Source organism: Somniosus microcephalus, chromosome 21 (genome assembly GCF_052327205.1).
Source record: "Somniosus microcephalus isolate GS21.2 chromosome 21, FLI_Smic_1.0, whole genome shotgun sequence".
Taxonomy (NCBI): domain Eukaryota; kingdom Metazoa; phylum Chordata; class Chondrichthyes; order Squaliformes; family Somniosidae; genus Somniosus; species Somniosus microcephalus.
This window is the reverse complement of record NC_141007.1, coordinates 68,417,354-68,432,492: the sequence shown is the minus strand read 5'-3', so window position 1 is coordinate 68,432,492 and position 15,139 is coordinate 68,417,354. Positions and strand designations below refer to the sequence as shown.

The following is a 15,139-nucleotide window of genomic DNA, read 5'->3' as shown; positions in this document are numbered from 1 at the left end:
TAAACTCCAGCGAGTATAAGCCCAATCGACCCAATCTCTCCTCATACATCATTCCTGCCATCCCAGGTATCAGTCTGGTGAATCTTCGCTGCCCTCCTTCCATGGCAAGAACATCCTTCCTCAGATAAGGCGACCAAAACTGCACACAATACTCAAGGTGTGCTCTCACCAAGGCCCTGTACAACTGCAGCAAGACACTATCTATTAAACGAAAGGGACAAACCTTTCGAGGCAATTCAGAAGAACTGAACATAAGCTAATCTCCAACTTTGCGCGTTAACACTTTAAACGTACCACAGGTGCCTCTGGAGCTTTGACCATCTCTAATTTGAAGCTACAACACTCATCAATGTTCCCTTTCAGCGCGGCCGCGCAGTACCCCAGGGAACTCGCGCGGACGGCTTTTCAATGTAAAAACCGCAGCCTCTTAAAGGGCCCGCGCAGGGCCCCCTCAAAAATTACAGGCAACATCGCTCATCATTAATCCCAGTCTTTTTTATGGAGGGGGCGGAGGAACGACCTCAGTTTTGGGAAAGATTGTCTATTAATTATTAATTTCACACCTACACAAGCAGCATTAACACCCCGTTACTGAAGCCTGCTTCTGCAGCCCTACAATTAGGCTCCTGCTCTTGGGATTCACCCCAAGGCGAGTGAGCGCAAGGCCCGAGGCAGCGGCAACAAGCGGTCAACCAGGTGGCATATCAAACACGTTCACCTTTTGGAGTTTTAAAAATGTTTTTTTTTCTTTCTTCATTTAATGTTGGATGAAAATGACAAGTGCAGTACATGGAGATTCAGGATCGATTCCCGGTAAAGGCTGCTGTACAGGCTGGGCATTTACAGTATCTGCGTCATTCCTATCAGACGAGTAACTGCACCCTCTAGCACTTTAGAAATGATATAAAACCATAATATGTAGACACACATAAAAACAATCTCTTGGTCAAACTGCACTCCCTGCTGAATACTTTAATGAGTCCCATGAAGCAGTAGAGCAGCTCCGACACACCTATCGGCCCACTGGACTGAGCAGGCTTAAATATTGGTCTCCATAGTATCCTCCAGGCCAGGGGATTGGCAGGAATAAGAAAATTATTCTAGTTGAACCGTTCCGCCCGCTGCCTCGAGGGCAGCCTTCAGTTTTCCCGCCTCTTCCCTCGAGACGTTGGGTTTGATCTCCTGAGGAAGGGATTCCACCAGCTTCTTTGCCTGAGGAACAAAGGTACATAACGTCAGTCGCAGTTCGCTTCGAAAAGACAATCGGTGCCAGGTTCGGCGGATCTGAAGAAAATGGGACTGACAGTAAGGGGAGGGGGCGGGGGATACGTCTGGCCTCTGAGGTTTGGTGATAGCGGGGGGGGGGGGGGGGAAGGCGGGGAAAAAGAGAACCCCACCCCCAGGGTTCCCCCCACCCCCCAGGTTCTCGCTCCCAATCGCGATCCACACAGATCCCACATGTGGATGTTAGGCGAGGGCAGGAATGGGCCTGGCCGCGATGCCCCCCCCCCCAGTCAAATAACGAGCGGGATTTGACCATCTTGGCTCACGTATAAAAAGAGGATCCATTTGGGTGAGGTAATCATCAGCATGGAAACACACCTCAGCAAGAGTCCTTGCTTTTAGCAGCTAACATCTCAACACGCTTCACAGAAGGTATTACTCCTCTTGTAAAGCAGTAACTGATACAAGTCAACGGTAGGTCTATAATATTAGAGGAGGGAAAAACCCTCGCTGCAACCCACGGCCTGATTTTCCTGGTTAAAATATCAGTACCACAGGGGTGGCTCGGTGCTTGAACAGCACCCAAAATGGTAGAACATTTTGGAACACAGGAGTCGGCCCTTCGAGATTGTTGAGGTCGATGATCAGCAATGATCTTACTGACTGGCTGAATTCAGTAAGACCATGGCTGATCTTCTAGCTCAACTCCACCTTCCCCCCATATCCCTTGATTCTACATTTGGAATTCCTCACACATGGACTTCCCCATCTCAACCGAGCGAAACGGAAAATGCTCAGATCCCACACAGGCCTCTGACCATCAGCCTCCAGGAGTATCACGGGCAAAGACCAGAGGCGCCCCACCCACCCTCCTAAATCCAGGAACACGGTGCAACGTGGAAAATTAAGAGAGAAACAAATTGAAAAGTGAACGGCCAATTCAGCGATAAAAGTCGTTAACTAACTTCACGCAACTAAACGTCTGACTGAGCAGGAACGAGGGAGAAGCCAGCAGGGGCGGCTAGGAGCACGGTGAAAGTTGTGAGGAGGGTTTTCAAGGTGGTTAGTGAGGTGGCGAGGGGGCTGGGGCGAGGTGGCTGAGGGCACTGCTACCAGTGGTGGAGCGGAGGGAGATGGGGGTCCTGTGCAAATCGAGGAGACAGATTCCATTGTTACACTCGGCGTGATTTACAGTTTTAATTATGGACAGTTTCACTCGAACGGTCTTCTATCTGTTACAATAGGAAAATGATGAACCGCAGCTCGAGGCTCCCCTCCCTGCACACGCGTGATGCGCTATCAATTACTCATAAAAGACTGAGAGTTAAGAGAGTAACTAAAGGCTTTTATTAACAAAAGAATGAAGGTCTGCCTCGAGTGGTCGACCGGTCCAGAATACAAAGGGGGCTGGGGAGCAGTCACCTTTATACTAGGACTTGTGGGAGGAGTCAGCCGAGGCATGTCCAGGCATGTACACAGTGGAATACAAACAGTGGTTTACCACAACGCGCAGCCACTTTCCAACGCAATGGGCCAACATGCGCTCAAAATCATTTGCGTCCCACAGATCCAGGCTAGTTTTTATTCCCAGTGTAGAAGCTCGAGTCCAGCCTTTCGCAAAGCTCATCTCAGACACCAGGGGTGGAATTCAGGTTTCATTTAGAGTGCCCTGGATTTGTAGATCATTGGAGTCTAACCACATCCACCCGCAGTGCCCGAAACACTACCCAAAGCAATCAAAGCTGTCTTCAAGACATTGTATCTTTTGGGTGTTTATATTCCAATTACAATACAGCTCACTGTATCCCATTGTTTGGTACAGTTCCATTACAGATTAAAAGCACATTCATAACATGCACACTTCATGGCATGGAATCACTGTACACACACACCGCGGAATCACGGTACACACACACCGCGGATTCACTGTACACACACACACCGCGGAATCACTGTACACACACACCGCGGAATCACTGGACACACACACCGCGGAATCACTGGACACACACACACCGCGGAATCACCGGACACACACACACCGCGGAATCACCGGACACACACACACCGCGGAATCACCGGACACACACACACACCGCGGAATCACCGGACACACACACACCGCGGAATCACCGGACACACACACACACCGCGGAATCACCGGACACACACACACCGCGGAATCACCGGACACACACACACCGCGGAATCACCGGACACACACACACCGCGGAATCACCGGACACACACACACCGCGGAATCACCGGACACACACACACCGCGGAATCACCGGACACACACACACCGCGGAATCACCGGACACACACACACCGCGGAATCACCGGACACACACACACCGCGGAATCACCGGACACACACACACCGCGGAATCACCGGACACACACACACCGCGGAATCACCGGACACACACACACCGCGGAATCACCGGACACACACACCGCGGAATCACCGGACACACACACCGCGGAATCACCGGACAACACACACCGCGGAATCACCGGACACACACACCGCGGAATCACCGGACACACACACCGCGGAATCACCGGACACACACACCGCGGAATCACTGTACACACACACCGTGGAAGCAACGAATGGCCAGACCTTGCTGCAGACTAATGAAAGCAGCATACACGCCTCACGTTAAAGGGTACGAGGGCACAGTGGTTATGTTACCGGGCTAGTGATCCAGAGGCCTGGACTAATGATCCGGAGACGCTAGTCCACCACAGCAACTGGGGAATTTAAAATCAGTTAATTAAATGAATCTGGAGGAAAACGCTAGAATCAGTGATGGTGACCATGAAACCCATCGGTTCTAAAATTCCATCTGGTTCATTAATGCTCTTTAGGGAAGGAAATCTGCCACCCTTACCCGGTCTGGCCTATATGTGGCTCTGAAATGGCCTCGCCAGTCAGGTGTATTAAACCACTAGGAAAACCTTCACCGCACGGCTCAGCACCACCTTCCCGAGGGCAATCAGGGATGGGCAACGAATGCCGACCGTACCAGCGACGCCCACATCCCAGGAATGAATTTAAAAAGCCAACTGTTGTTGCTACGTGCTGCAAAATCAGTGTCTGCACACACATTGAAGCACAGTACGTGTGCAGCACACCAGAAAAGCACTCTGCACACGTACACAGCATAGCATTCAACCAGTGTACACGCATGTCGCTGCACGGCACGTGTGCTACCTACAGTGAAAGCAGTGCGCACGTACACTAACCCTGGAAGCAGACAACATGCACTGTACACTGCAACAGTTTGCATTTTATTCCTCAGGATGTCCCATAGCTCTTCACAGCCAATGAAATACCTTTGAAAACAAACACAGCAGCCAATTTGCACACAGCAAAGATCCCACAAACAGCAAATGAGACTGATGACCAGTTCATGTGTTTCGAGGCTGCTGGTTGAGGCAGGAATGTTGAGAGAACTTCCCGCTCCCTTAGTTGAAGGTGTCTGGGGATAGTTTACAACCACCTCAACAGGCAGGTGGGGCTTCAGTTTAACATCTCATCTGAAAGATGGCACTGCCTAGAACATTCCATCGGCACTGCACTGAACAGTCAGCCGACATTATGTGCTCAAGTCCTGGAGTGCGAGTTGGACCCAAACACATCTGCCCCCGGAGGTGAGACTGCTACCCACGGAGACAAACTACTGATGCAAAGTCACAGGCTGCGGGCCTGCGATTATCTGCAAGCACCGCTTGCTGCTGGGCTGGGAGCGGCAGGTCATTGAACCAGCCGTATATGCGCAGCTCAAAGAAAAATAGAGAGACTTGCATTTATACAGCGCCTTTCACAAAGCACTTTACAGCCAATGGAGTACTTCTGAAGTGTAGTCACTACGGTAATGTGGGAAACATGGCAGTCAATTTGTGCACAGCAAGCTCCCACAACCAGTTTTAGCGATGTTGGTTGAGGGATAAATATTGGCCGAGATACCGACTCGGAGAACTCTTTTTCGAATTAGTGCCATGGGATCTTTTACGTCCACCCGAGAGGGCAGACGGGGCCTCAGTTTAATGTCTCATCCAAAAGACGGCACCTCCGACAGTGCAGCACTCCCTCAGTACTGCACTGGAGTGTTAGCCTAGCTTTTTGTGCTCAAGTCTCTGGAGCGGGACTTCAACCCACGACCTTCTGGCTCTGAGGCGGGAGTGCTGCCCACTGAGCCACGGCTGCTCGCAGTCGGTTCTGCGCGCCAAGGAGCCTGTATCTAGGGGATTGTTAAAGGGAGGGTCGCCTTTCCTTCCTCCAGGTCACCTCACCTGCACAAGGTTGAGCCCGGAAATGCAGTTCTTCACTTCTTTAATAAGTTTCACTTTCTCCGCCGCCTTGAATTCCACCAGTTTCACCGTGAAATGGGTCTTCTCCTTCTTCACCGGCACCGCCTCATCATCTGCCTGCTGGAACAACAGAGAGGTCAGAGAGGGCGAGGGAGCAACCCCCAAACACTGTACTGCAAGGACTGTCTCGGCATGTGTTGCTGCTCAGCGTGCTACACAATGGGCTATATTGTCCATGCTACGATAGGCCAATTTTAGTTCAGGGTTTCATATTAAAATATAGAAATTGGGAAAGGCGCCACACCCTCAGAAACAAAATGATTGCCGAATTCCCAAATGATAAACCATTTGAACCGCTATCTCTTTATAATGGACGGCGTAACCTCGCTGGGCAGCCGGTGAAGGCACTGTTAACTGAACGGGGAATATATATTGCAGGGTTAACTGAGTAGCCCTGGTCGATTGATTACTGCAAAGATTCAGCATAAAAGAAACATTTTACACACTGTGCCACTTTCTTGGGTGAGCGCACTTTCAACTCGTTCTATAACTGCACCACCCACCCCGTCTCGCCCTTTAACCCTGGCATCCTGCCGTCCAATCCCAGCAGCCAGCCACATCCCACGTTCTAACCCCAGCAATAGGGCACCTGGCTCCTTTGAAAGGAGATTGGATCCTTGTGAGAGATCCTGGACAGGCCCATTTTACCACAACAACCATAACTTGCATTTTATATAGAGAGGGGCAGAGAGGTTTAGAGAGATAATTCCAGAGTTTGTGGGCCCAGGCAATGGTGGAGCGATGAAAATCAGGGATGCGCAAGGGGCCAGAATTAGAGGAGTGCAGATATCTTGGAGGCTTGTAGGGCTGAAGGTGGTTATAGAGATAGAGGAGGGGGCGAGGCCATGGAGGGATTTGAAAACAAGGACGAAAGTGTTAAAATTGAGGCGCTGCTGGACCGAGAGCCGGTGTAGGTCAGCGAGCACAGGGGTGATGGGTGAACGGGACTTGGGGCGAGTTAGGACACGGGCAGCAGGGTTTTGGATGAGCTCCAGTTTACGGAGGGTGGAGGGTGGGAAGGCAGCCAGGAGAGCGATGGGGGTTTCCCTCGAACGCCAGTTACCTGGGAAGCAGGCTGAGCGGCTGCCATCGTTCCAGCCATCGGCAGCATTCCAATATCCTGAATTTTGAGTGTCTTCTGTCAAGCCAAAAGAAGAGCATGAACTGGTGTCGTGAGAGATAATAAAACACAAACAACTAATTCAACATTCCCACTGCTCCATCCCAAGAGAAACTCACCCCACGTCCCAAGAAGTCTGCAGGAAATATTGACCTAAACTGGAAGCTCACTAGAACAAGCACCCGCCTGTCACACAGAGACCGGCGTGGTTAGAAAGGAGCGGTGGAGAATGAGGTCGGTGGGAAGCGTTTCTGTACTTGCTCAATGCGCGAAGCCCCCAGACACGGGAATCATCGCCTGGGCTGTTCTGTTCTATGATTCTACTTATGCAAAACTGTGGCATTCAGAGGCAGTGCCGAAAAGGAAACTCCACGGCCCACTGTAAACTCCACGGCCCACTGTAAACTCCACGGCCCACTGTAAACTCCACGGCCCACTGTAAACTCCACGGCCCACTGTAAACTCCAGCCACTCTCCATGTATCACCCCAACAATGCACCTCACTAACCACTCTGAGCTTCTCAAACCTACACTGTATGGCAAGTACTTGCTCACTGTTGTATGGAAGTCAATGCCTTATTTGTAATCTGGAAGTGATCCGTTACCTATCCGAAGTTAGGCCCACCAATTGTTTTACTACTGAGCTCCACAAACTAGCAGGAGAAATGGAACACCAAGCTGGGAACACTGGGAGACGGGATGCACGAGGACATGGATCAGTTCCTTTTCTATCATCTACCCTCATCCCAATTATTACATATTTTATTCTCCGCATAGTCTCGGCCTAGACTGCCTCAACCCTACCCAGCTTTTAACCTTAGGGAATTATTTTTTTTTTTGTTGCATTTCTATAGCGCCTTTCACCATCTCAGGACGGTCCCAAAGCGCTTCACAGCCAATGAAGTACTTTTTGAAGTGGAGTCACTGTTATAATGTAGGAAACGCAGCAGCCAATTTGCACACAGCAAGCTCCCACAAACAGCAATGTGATAATGATCAGATAATCTGTTTTAGTGATGTTGATTGAGGGATAAATATTGACTACGACACCGGGGATAACTCCCCTGCTCTTCTTCATAATAGTGCCGTGGGATCTTTTACGTCCACCTGAGAGAGCAGATGGGGCCTCGGTTTAACATCTCATCCGAAAGACGGCACCTCCGACAGCGTGGCACTCCCTCAGCACTGCACCGGAGAGTGCCAGCCTGGATTATGTACTCAAGTCCCTGGAGTGGGGCTCGAACCCCCCGACCTTCTGACGTGGAGGCGAGGGTGCTGCCCACTGAGCCACGGCCCTCACTCATCCCTCACCCGATGGAGACTATTCAAAGACGTACCTTAAGAAGTTCATTTAAGTCGGAGATTTCAAGAAGCGTCAGGCTCGCTATTTCGTGCACCAGCTGCTTTATCTTTGGCGCGTAATCCTTGGGAGCAGTGTCGAGGGGCGGCGTTGGCAGGGCATCACTGCGGCTGCAGGCACTGGTCCTCAGCGCCCGCCGGGCACAGAAGGTTTGCAACTCTCGCCTGTCAAAAGATTGGATAGAAACAGCAAGTTTCAACGGGAGGCACCCGTGGACTGGACGCTTGAAACGGGACGCGGTTCCTCCGTCGCTGGTTGCTCGCCGCAGAGACACCACTTCTGAAAAGTGATTAAAATGGACACGGAGAAGGAAAGCGCTGTTGTGACAGGGGTGGGGGGCTTCCTGGATATCAGGAGCTGAGCCCATTTCACACTGGCGTCTCCGGGTATCAATATTTAGAACCCAATGCTCCGTTCTAAAATGATCAGTAAATCAGCCACGGAGACAGCTTTACTAAACCAATCCTCTCCAGCTTGTCTTTTTTCCCCCAGGTTATTTCCTTTCACTTGCAGCCTGCCACAAGAGTTTGTATTTCCTGCTGCTGCCGGCACTCCCACTCGGGCAGTAACGAGTGGGAGTCTACAAGTTACTTTTAGTAAGACACCAACTGCCTCCTACTAAGCCTCTCATCGAACTATCAAGTTTCTAGTTCACCAGAGAGACAAAGCCCATTTTGTTCTATGACAAAATACAATAGATTTGTTCTTGGGACGTAGGCGACACTTGCTGCCCTGAGGGCATGGAGCGTGAACTAGACACATGTAGGCCAGGCTGGGTAGGAGTGCTGGGAGCCCTCAGTGAACCAGTTGGGCTTTTAACCACAGTCTGGCAGCTTTCATGGTCCGCCAAAAATTACCAGATTAATTGAGTTGATTTTCACAACATGCCATGGTGGGATTTGAACTCGCGACCTCCGGCTTGTTAGTCCAGTGCTACAACCACTAGGCTACTGTACCCAGGTGTGGTTTAGGTAGCTCTATCAGCAACGCACGCTCTACTTTACCTGCACTTAGTCAAAGCAGCAGAAGCAACTAAGCAGCAACAACTTGTATTTATACAGCACCTTTAACATAATAAAACGTCCCAAAGCGCTTCACAGGAGCGATTATCAAACAAAATTTGACACCGAGCCACATAAGGATATTAGGACAGGTGACCAAAAGCTTAGTCAAAGGGGTAGGTTTTAAGGAGCATCTTACAGGAGGAAAGAGAGGTAGAGAGATGGAGGGGTTTAGGCAGGGAATTCCAGAGCGTAGGGCCCAGGCAGCTGAAGGCACGGCCGCCAATGGTGGAGCGATTAAAATCAAGGATGCTCTATAGGCCCGAATTGGAGGATCGCCGAGATCTCGGAGGGTTGTAGGGCTGGAGGAGATTAGAGAGATAGGGAGGGGGTGAGGCCATGGAGGGGTTTGAAAACAAGGATGAGAATTTTTAAATCCAGGCTTTGCCGGACCGGGAGCCAGTGTAGGTGAGCGAGCACAGGGGTGATGGGTGAACGGGACTCGGTGCGATAGCTTCAGTGCTCCTGCCCCCGGTCACTATCCCGCGCTGGAACATGTGGACCAGTGCGGTTGTGATGATTCCCCCCTTTTGCTGGCACTCGCTGGCTGGCCTCACCGAGGGCAATAGGAGCCCATGGACACGTAATCGCAGTGATGGAGCCATCACCTTCTGGAGAAGGCAGAAAGCCAGTGAGAATAGACAGGTAGCAACAGGCATTGCACAGATATCAAGCCCTGAGCCCAGAGCTTATATTGGTAAACCGGAGGGGGAAGAAAGAGAATAAACTAAGAAAACAACATTTAAAGAGGCCAAGGGAGAGCCAGGACCTTGGGAGAATTCCCCCAGAATGACGGGGAAAGATCCGGGAGATTACAGGGAGAGGGTCCCGGGGAGGATTAAAGGGAGAGGGTCCCAGGGAGGATTAAAGGGAGAGGGTCCCAGGGAGGATTACAGGGAGAGGGTCCCGGGGGAGGATTACAGGGAGTGGGGGTCCCGGGGGAGGATTACAGGGAGGGGGTCCCGGGGGAGGATTACAGGGAGGGGGTCCCGGGGGAGGATTACAGGGAGGGGGTCCCGGGGGAGGATTACAGGGAGGGGGTCCCTGGGGAGGATTACAGGGAGGGGGTCCCGGGGGAGGATTACAGGGAGGGGGTCCCGGGGGAGGATTACAGGGAGGGGGTCCCGGGGGAGGATTACAGGGAGGGGGTCCCGGGGGAGGATTACAGGGAGGGGGTCCCGGGGATGGATTACAGGGAGGGGGTCCCGGGGATTACAGGGAGGGGGTCCCGGGGATTACAGGGAGAGGGTCCCGGGGAGGATTAAAGGGAGAGGGTCCCAGGGAGGATTAAAGGGAGAGGGTCCCAGGGAGGATTACAGGGAGGGGGTCCCGGGGGAGGATTACAGGGAGTGGGGGTCCCGGGGGAGGATTACAGGGAGTGGGGGTCCCGGGGGAGGATTACAGGGAGAGGGTCCCGGGGGAGGATTACAGGGAGGGGGTCCCGGGGGAGGATTACAGGGAGAGGGTCCCGGGGGAGGATTACAGGGAGGGGGTCCCGGGGGAGGATTACAGGGAGGGGGTCCCGGGGGAGGATTACAGGGAGGGGGTCCCGGGGGAGGATTACAGGGAGGGGGTCCCGGGGGAGGATTACAGGGAGGGGGTCCCGGGGGAGGATTACAGGGAGAGGGTCCCGGGGATTAAAGGGAGAGGGTCCCGGGGATTAAAGGGAGAGGGTCCCGGGGATTAAAGGGAGGAGGGTCCCGGGGATTACAGGGAGGGGGTCCCGGGGATTACAGGGAGGGGGTCCCGGGGATTACAAGGAGAGGGTCCTGAGGATTACAGGGAGAGGGTCCCGGGGATTACAGGGAGAGGGTCCCGGGGGGGATTACAGGGAGAGGGTCCCGGGATTACAGGGAGGGGGTCCCGGGGGATTACAGGGAGAGGGTCCCGGGGGGGATTACAGGGAGAGGGTCCCGGGGGATTACAGGGAGAGGGTCCCGGGGGGGATTACAGGGAGAGGGTCCCGGGGGGGATTACAGGGAGAGGGTCCCGGGGGGGATTACAGGGAGAGGGTCCCGGGGGGGATTACAGGGAGAGGGTCCCGGGGGGGATTACAAGGAGAGGGTCCCAGGGGGGATTACAGGGAGAGGGTCCCGGGGGGGATTACAGGGAGAGGGTCCCGGGGGGGATTACAGGGAGAGGGTCCCGGGGGGGATTACAGGGAGAGGGTCCCGGGGGGGATTACAGGGAGAGGGTCCCGGGGGATTACAGGGAGGGGGTCCCGGGGGATTACAGGGAGGGGGTCCCGGGGGATTACAGGGAGGGGGTCCCGGGGGATTACAGGGAGGGGGTCCCGGGGGATTACAGGGAGGGGGTCCCGGGGGATTACAGGGAGAGGGTCCCGGGGGGGATTACAGGGAGAGGGTCCCGGGGGGGATTACAGGGAGAGGGTCCCGGGGGGGATTACAGGGAGAGGGTCCCGGGGGGGATTACAGGGAGAGGGTCCCGGAGGGGATTACAGGGAGAGGGTCCCGGGGGGGATTACAGGGAGAGGGTCCCGGGGATTACAGGGAGAGGGTCCCGGGGATTACAGGGAGAGGGTCCCGGGGATTACAGGGAGAGGGTCCCGGGGATTACAGGAAGAGGGTCCCGGGGAGATTACAGGGAGAGGGTCCCGGGGATTACAGGAAGAGGGTCCCGGGGATTATAGGGAGAGGGTCCCGGGGATTACAGGAAGACGGTCCCGGGGATTACAGGGAGGGGGTCCCGGGGGTGGGGCGACCGAGCCCCGCCGGCTCTCGGGGCCCATCCCTCGGCTCACCGACCCTGTTCCCCCAGTGCGAGGCCCCGGCGCCCTCCTCGCCCACCCCCAGTACCTGAGCAGGCCCCGGGCTGGCCCGGTCCCTCTCCCCAGCGCGGCGAGCATCTCCCGGGCAGCACATGGACCGGTGACCGGCCAGGGGGAGGGGTGACTTCTGCAGCCTGACCTACCCGGCAGGCAGCGCGCTGCCAGCACCCAAACAAACTTTATCAACAACCCCGGCCAATGGCAGCTACCCGGCAGGCACCGCGCTGCCAGGATGCAATTAAACTTTATCAACAGCGCGCAGAACTGCTTCTGCTCAGTGCTGCAGTGTGGCAAAGGGGAGCTTTGTACCCAGCCCAGCAATGCTGCAGGGAGGGGCTTTCTACAATTCATCAATGCTGCAGGGAGGGGCTTTAAACAATTCATCAGTGCTGCAGGGAGGGGCTTTAGACAATTCATCAATGCTGCAGGGAGGGGCTTTAAACAATTCATCAGTGCTGCAGGGAGGGGCTTTAAACAATTCATCAGTGCTGCAGGGAGGGGCTTTAGACAATTCATCAATGCTGCAGGGAGAGGCTTTAGACAATTCATCAATGCTGCAGGGAGGGGCTTTGGACAATTCATCAATGCTGCAGGGAGGGGCTTTAGACAATTCATCAATGCTGCAGGGAGGGGCTTTGGACAATTCATCAATGCTGCAGGGAGGGGCTTTAGACAATTCATCAATGCTGCAGGGAGGGGCTTTAGACAATTCATCAATGCTGCAGGTAGAGGCTTTGGACAATTCATCAGTGCTGCAGGGAGGGGCTTTCTACAATTCATCAATGCTGCAGGGAGGGGCTTTAGACAATTCATCAATGCTGCAGGGAGGGGCTTTAAACAATTCATCAATGCTGCAGGGAGGGGCTTTCTACAATTCATCAATGCTGCAGGGAGGGGCTTCAGACAATTCATCAGTGCTGCAGGGAGGGGCTTTCTACAATTCATCAATGCTGCAGGGAGGGGCTGTAGACAATTCATCAATGCTGCAGGGAGGGGCTTTAGACAATTCATCAATGCTGCAGGGAGGAGCTTTAGACAATTCATCAACGCTGCAGGGAGGGGCTTTAGACAATTCATCAATGCTGCAGGGAGGGGCTTTAAACAATTCATCAATGCTGCAGGGAGGGGCCTCATACACAATTCATCAATGCTGCAGGGAGAGGCTTTAAACAATTCATCAATGCTGCAGGGAGGGGCCTTATACACAATTCATCAATGCTGCAGGGAGGGGCTTTCTACAATTCAATGCTGCAGGGAGGGGCTTTAGACAATTCATCAATGCTGCAGGGAGGGGCTTTCTACAATTCAATGCTGCAGGGAGGGGTTTTCTACAATTCATCAATGCTGCAGGGAGGGGCTTTAGACAATTCATCAACGCTGCAGGGAGGGGCTTTAGACAATTCATCAATGCTGCAGGGAGGGGCTTTAGACAATTCATCAATGCTGCAGGGAGGGGTTTTCTACAATTCATCAATGCTGCAGGGAGGGGCTTTAGACAATTCATCAATGCTGCAGGGAGGGGCTTTAGACAATTCATCAATGCTGCAGGGAGGGGCTTTAGACAATTCATCAATGCTGCAGGGTGGGGCTTTAGACAATTCATCAACGCTGCAGGGAGGGGCTTTAGACAATTCATCAATGCTGCAGGGAGGGGCTTTAGACAATTCATCAATGCTGCAGGGAGGGGCTTTAGACAATTCATCAATGCTGCAGGGAGGGGCTTTCTACAATTCATCAATGCTGCAGGGAGGGGCTTTAGACAATTCATCAATGCTGCAGGGAGGGGCTTTAGACAATTCATCAATGCTGCAGGGAGGGGCTTTCTACAATTCATCAATGCTGCAGGGAGGGGCTTTAGACAATTCATCAATGCTGCAGGGAGGGGCTTTAGACAATTCATCAATGCTGCAGGGAGGGGCTTTAAACAATTCATCAATGCTGCAGGGAGGGGCTTTAGACAACTCATCAAGACTGCAGGGAGCTTTATACACAGCTCATCAATACTGCAGAGAGATTTAGAACTACACACGATATACAGCACAGAAACAGGCCATTCGGACTAGCCAGTCTATGCCAGCGTTTATGCTCTACTCGAGCATTCTTTCTCATCTCACTATCATATTCCTCTATTCCCTTCTATGTTTATCTAGCTTCCCTTTCAATGCATCTATACTATTCGCCTCAACTGCTCCCTATGCCAGCGAGCTCCACCTTCTGAGCATTCTATTGTAAAGCTAATTGTTTCTTTCAAATCAGTGCAATGATAAACCACGATATTTATACACAGCTCATCAATACTCCAAGGAGGGGGGCTGTATGCACAGCCCATCAATGTTGAAGCAATCTCGTCTTTCAAATGCAGATTGACCTGTTGTGCCTTGCCAGGTTTTACTTCATATCATCGATACCAGTGCACACGTAGTTCATCAGCTCAGGGTAAATGCTCCCACCATTCGTGGCAAATCTACAACAACCAAAGCACCACTCCAATGTTGTAAAGTTGAAGGTCCCTTTCCGCAGACAACCCAAGGTTAGAACAAAAGCTGAAAGTGGTGATTCAGAGCTGGTTCCTTCCCTGGGGGCTGCATTGAAGGATAGACGCAGGAAATTCGGGGACAGAGAGAAAAGCATGCAAAGCCTTCATTGAAAACATCTTTTCTTGGAGTTGAAATACAGAATGAACAAGAACCATGCAAATCCAAGGCGCACACGCTTAACTTGCATTTGTATACTGCCCTATTCAGTAGAATCAGGATGATTAATAAAAAGTGTCAATTTGTAGAGGAAGGCAAGAGACAAATACACACAAACAGGGGTTTTACAGGAGGTAGGAAGGTAGTCAGATGACATGGGTCGAGGGACGTTGAGCTTCATTCTTGTGGTTTGCAGTATTGTTCAAAGTGAGTTGACCCTCAAGGATTCCTGATGCCACTAGTTTACAGCACAGAAACAGGCCATTTGGCCCAAGCAATCTCTGTCAGCACTTATGCTTCCCATGAGCCCTCTCCCCCCTTCATCTAACCCTATCAGCAGTTGCTCAGCCATTTCATGTTTAGCATGTGCTAGATTTCAGAAATTTCTACATCCAGGATATATTATAAAATCTTACGTTTTTTTCTGTAAACTTTACTTTAGTCATAACTCATTAAAAAAACTTTCCAGCACATATTAATACAGTCTCATTTTAAAATGGGTTCAGACAG

General features: G+C 52.4%; 1 protein-coding gene across 2 annotated transcripts; it reads right to left on the bottom strand.

The window, feature by feature from the left end:
* Positions 1 to 719: 719 nt before the first annotated feature.
* On the bottom strand, positions 720 to 12,110 carry mrpl12 (mitochondrial ribosomal protein L12). Of its 2 annotated transcripts, none has more exons than XM_085963862.1 (5): positions 11,965 to 12,110; positions 8,065 to 8,251; positions 6,671 to 6,745; positions 5,530 to 5,667; positions 720 to 1,212 (listed from the first exon to the last, which is right to left on the bottom strand). In XM_085963862.1, the coding sequence occupies exons 1-5, from the start codon at positions 12,012 to 12,014 to the stop codon at positions 1,096 to 1,098; spliced, it is 567 nt and encodes a 188-aa protein (XP_085819988.1). In that variant the 5' UTR covers positions 12,015 to 12,110; the 3' UTR covers positions 720 to 1,095. The 2 variants fall into 2 exon arrangements, with proteins under 2 accessions (XP_085819988.1, XP_085819986.1); XM_085963860.1 differs by having other exon boundaries at positions 5,530 to 5,664; positions 11,965 to 12,098.
* Between the last annotated feature and the right edge of the window lie 3,029 nt (positions 12,111 to 15,139).